The sequence below is a fragment of the Cornus florida genome, unplaced genomic scaffold (genome assembly GCF_030987335.1).
Source record: "Cornus florida cultivar Cherokee Brave unplaced genomic scaffold, ASM3098733v1 CherokeeBrave_3.0.0_Hap2_Chr01, whole genome shotgun sequence".
NCBI classification, from domain to species: Eukaryota; Viridiplantae; Streptophyta; class Magnoliopsida; order Cornales; family Cornaceae; genus Cornus; species Cornus florida.
The window spans coordinates 93518497-93520944 of NW_026775571.1; the positions used below are offsets into that span (position 1 = coordinate 93518497).

At 33.6% G+C, this 2448-nt stretch overlaps 1 protein-coding gene across 1 annotated transcript; it reads left to right on the plus strand.

The window, feature by feature from the left end:
* The first annotated feature begins 425 nt into the window (after positions 1–425).
* Positions 426–1952, plus strand: LOC132277707 (G-type lectin S-receptor-like serine/threonine-protein kinase At1g11330). Its single transcript, XM_059779553.1, has 4 exons — positions 426–588; positions 742–895; positions 1477–1627; positions 1722–1952. The coding sequence occupies exons 1-4, from the start codon at positions 426–428 to the stop codon at positions 1950–1952; spliced, it is 699 nt and encodes a 232-aa protein (XP_059635536.1).
* Positions 1953–2448: the final 496 nt, after the last annotated feature.

Consider the following 2448-nt stretch of genomic DNA (forward strand, 5'->3'; position numbering starts at 1 on the left):
CTGTTTGTTTTACTTGTGAATTTGAACCATTGAATATACTACATGTTAGCCAGCAGACATTTGTGCTCTACTTTTAACTATGCGTTAGTCTATTTTAATAGCATAAGTATAATACTTTTTCCCATTTTCCCACAAAAGAAAGCCATGGAAATTGTCTAAATTTTTATTTTCTTAGTCCATTTTAACTCAATCACAAATTTCCTTTTGTTTTATAGAGAAAAACAGAAGCACAAAAGTAGTAATCAAAATTGCAGTGCTCATAGGGTCAGTAACCATTGCAATCTGTCCCTATTTTTTATGGAGGTGGATGGCTAGCCCAAGAGTTATATGCTCACTAAAATTAGCTAAAGAGATTAGCACATATTTGCTGTTATTATATAGATTACCTACTAAACTCTGAATCAAGAAGGAAGAAAAAAAGAGAGATGTCACTGCCTAAGAAAAGGAAAGTGAATCCATATCCTTTGAATGATAGCTTGCATGGAGACAATCTAAACAAAATTAAACTCGGAAAGCTACGCATTTTCAGTTTTGAGATGCTGGAAATTGCAACTAACAAATTTGATGTTGCCAATAAGCTCGAGCAGGGTGGTTTTGGTCCAGTGTACAAGGTAATACTTGTTCATCTGAAATTTACCAAAAATAAAAAATAAAAAATTCCATTGAATCTTTACTTTCAAGGAACATTGCCATCTAAACTAGATATAGCTATTAAATAGCTTTCATGATCCTCCGGACAAGGGCAGGAGGAATTTATGAATGAGGTTGTGGTGATTTCTCAACTCCAGCACCGTAATCTTGTTAGACTTCTTGGCTGCTGTGTGGAAGGAGAAGAAATGATATTGATGTATGAATACATGCCAAGTAGTAGCTTAGATCGATTTCTCTTTGGTTTGTTCATGCAAAAAGCTCTTTATGTTTTTGTTTTTTTTGAAAGATTATTTCTAGTTATTTTATTTTTACAATCTTAACATATTGAGGAACTTAATTGCGTTAAGAAGACAAAATGCCATTCTTGTTCTAGTCTCTGGGGAAGTTTCGTCTCAACATCAATTTTATTGTCCCTACAACTTTAACCAACTTTAATTTTCTTTTCTTTAATATTCTTTCAGATCCAATCAAGCAAAAATTTCTAGATTGGAGAAAATGTGCCAGAATAATTGAAGGGATTGGCCGTGGCCTTCTTTACCTTCACAGAGATTCCAGATTAAGGATTATTCACAGAGATCTTAAGACGGGTAACATTTTGTTGGATGAAGATCTAAATCCAAAAAATTCAGATTTTAGCATGGCAAAGATTTTTGGAGGTAACCAAGAACAAGCCAACACTAGAAGGGTTGTTGGAACCTAGTAAGTGCTTTTTACTTTGCCTAAAATGATCAATGATTCATGTGATAATCCTTCTTTCTCATGTGGGTACTTCAACTCAAATAATTTTATTGCTTGGGCTTTAACGAGTATAATGACACAATGCAGTGGCTATATAGCCCCTGAATATGCAATGCATGGAAGATTTTCAGAAAAATTTGATGTTTTTAGCTTCGGAGTGGTGTTGTTAGAGATTGTAAGTGGAAAAAAGAACACTAGCTTTTATAAGGATGAGCACTCTTTAACCCTTATAGGATTTGTAAGTTTACTTGAACTATTGCCTCAGCTACTCCATATGGTTCCCTTTTAATCATTCTAATTTCAACGTTTCATGGTTGTGTTGCTGTGTCCAGGCCTGGAAATTGTGGAATGAAGATAGGATTGAAATGCTCATAGATCCAACAATTTCTGATCCATGCTTTCAAGTTGAGATCTTGAGATACGTACATGTAGGACTGTTGTGCATGCAAGAATTCGCAACTAATAGGCCAACTATTTCTACTATTCTTTTAATGCTTAGTAGTGAAATTGCTAATCTTCCAACTCCAAAGCAACCTGCATTTACTAAAATATTGGGCCTATAAATAAATGATCTTCTCAAATGACCCGAAGAAGGAGATTTTCTACAAACAATATAACTCTAACAACCATTGATGCCCGTTAGCATACAAATTCTTGTGATTTTTTTCTCTTATTATTATCCCTTAAGAATGTTTTTATTGTGTATAAAGACTATAGTTGTGTTCAAAGTTCACATATAATTATGTTCTCATCGACTGCATTCAAAAGTCAGTGTTTGCCTATCAATGTCATTGCATTGTGATTAAATCATTAGATTTGATGTAAAAGTGGGACTACCCTAGATGCAATTCAATGGTTAATATTCCAAAAGCAGATTCAAGGAAGCTTCGAATGCATGCTTAAATGGTAATTGTAATAATATAGTAGTAACAAATTAAATTGACTAAACACAATCTTGATTTGAATAACACTAGAGAACCATGATGGCTTCATTTCTTTTCTTCTTCTTTGTTTTTTTCCCGGTAAATAAAGGTGACTTCATTTTTCTTGTATGGTCTT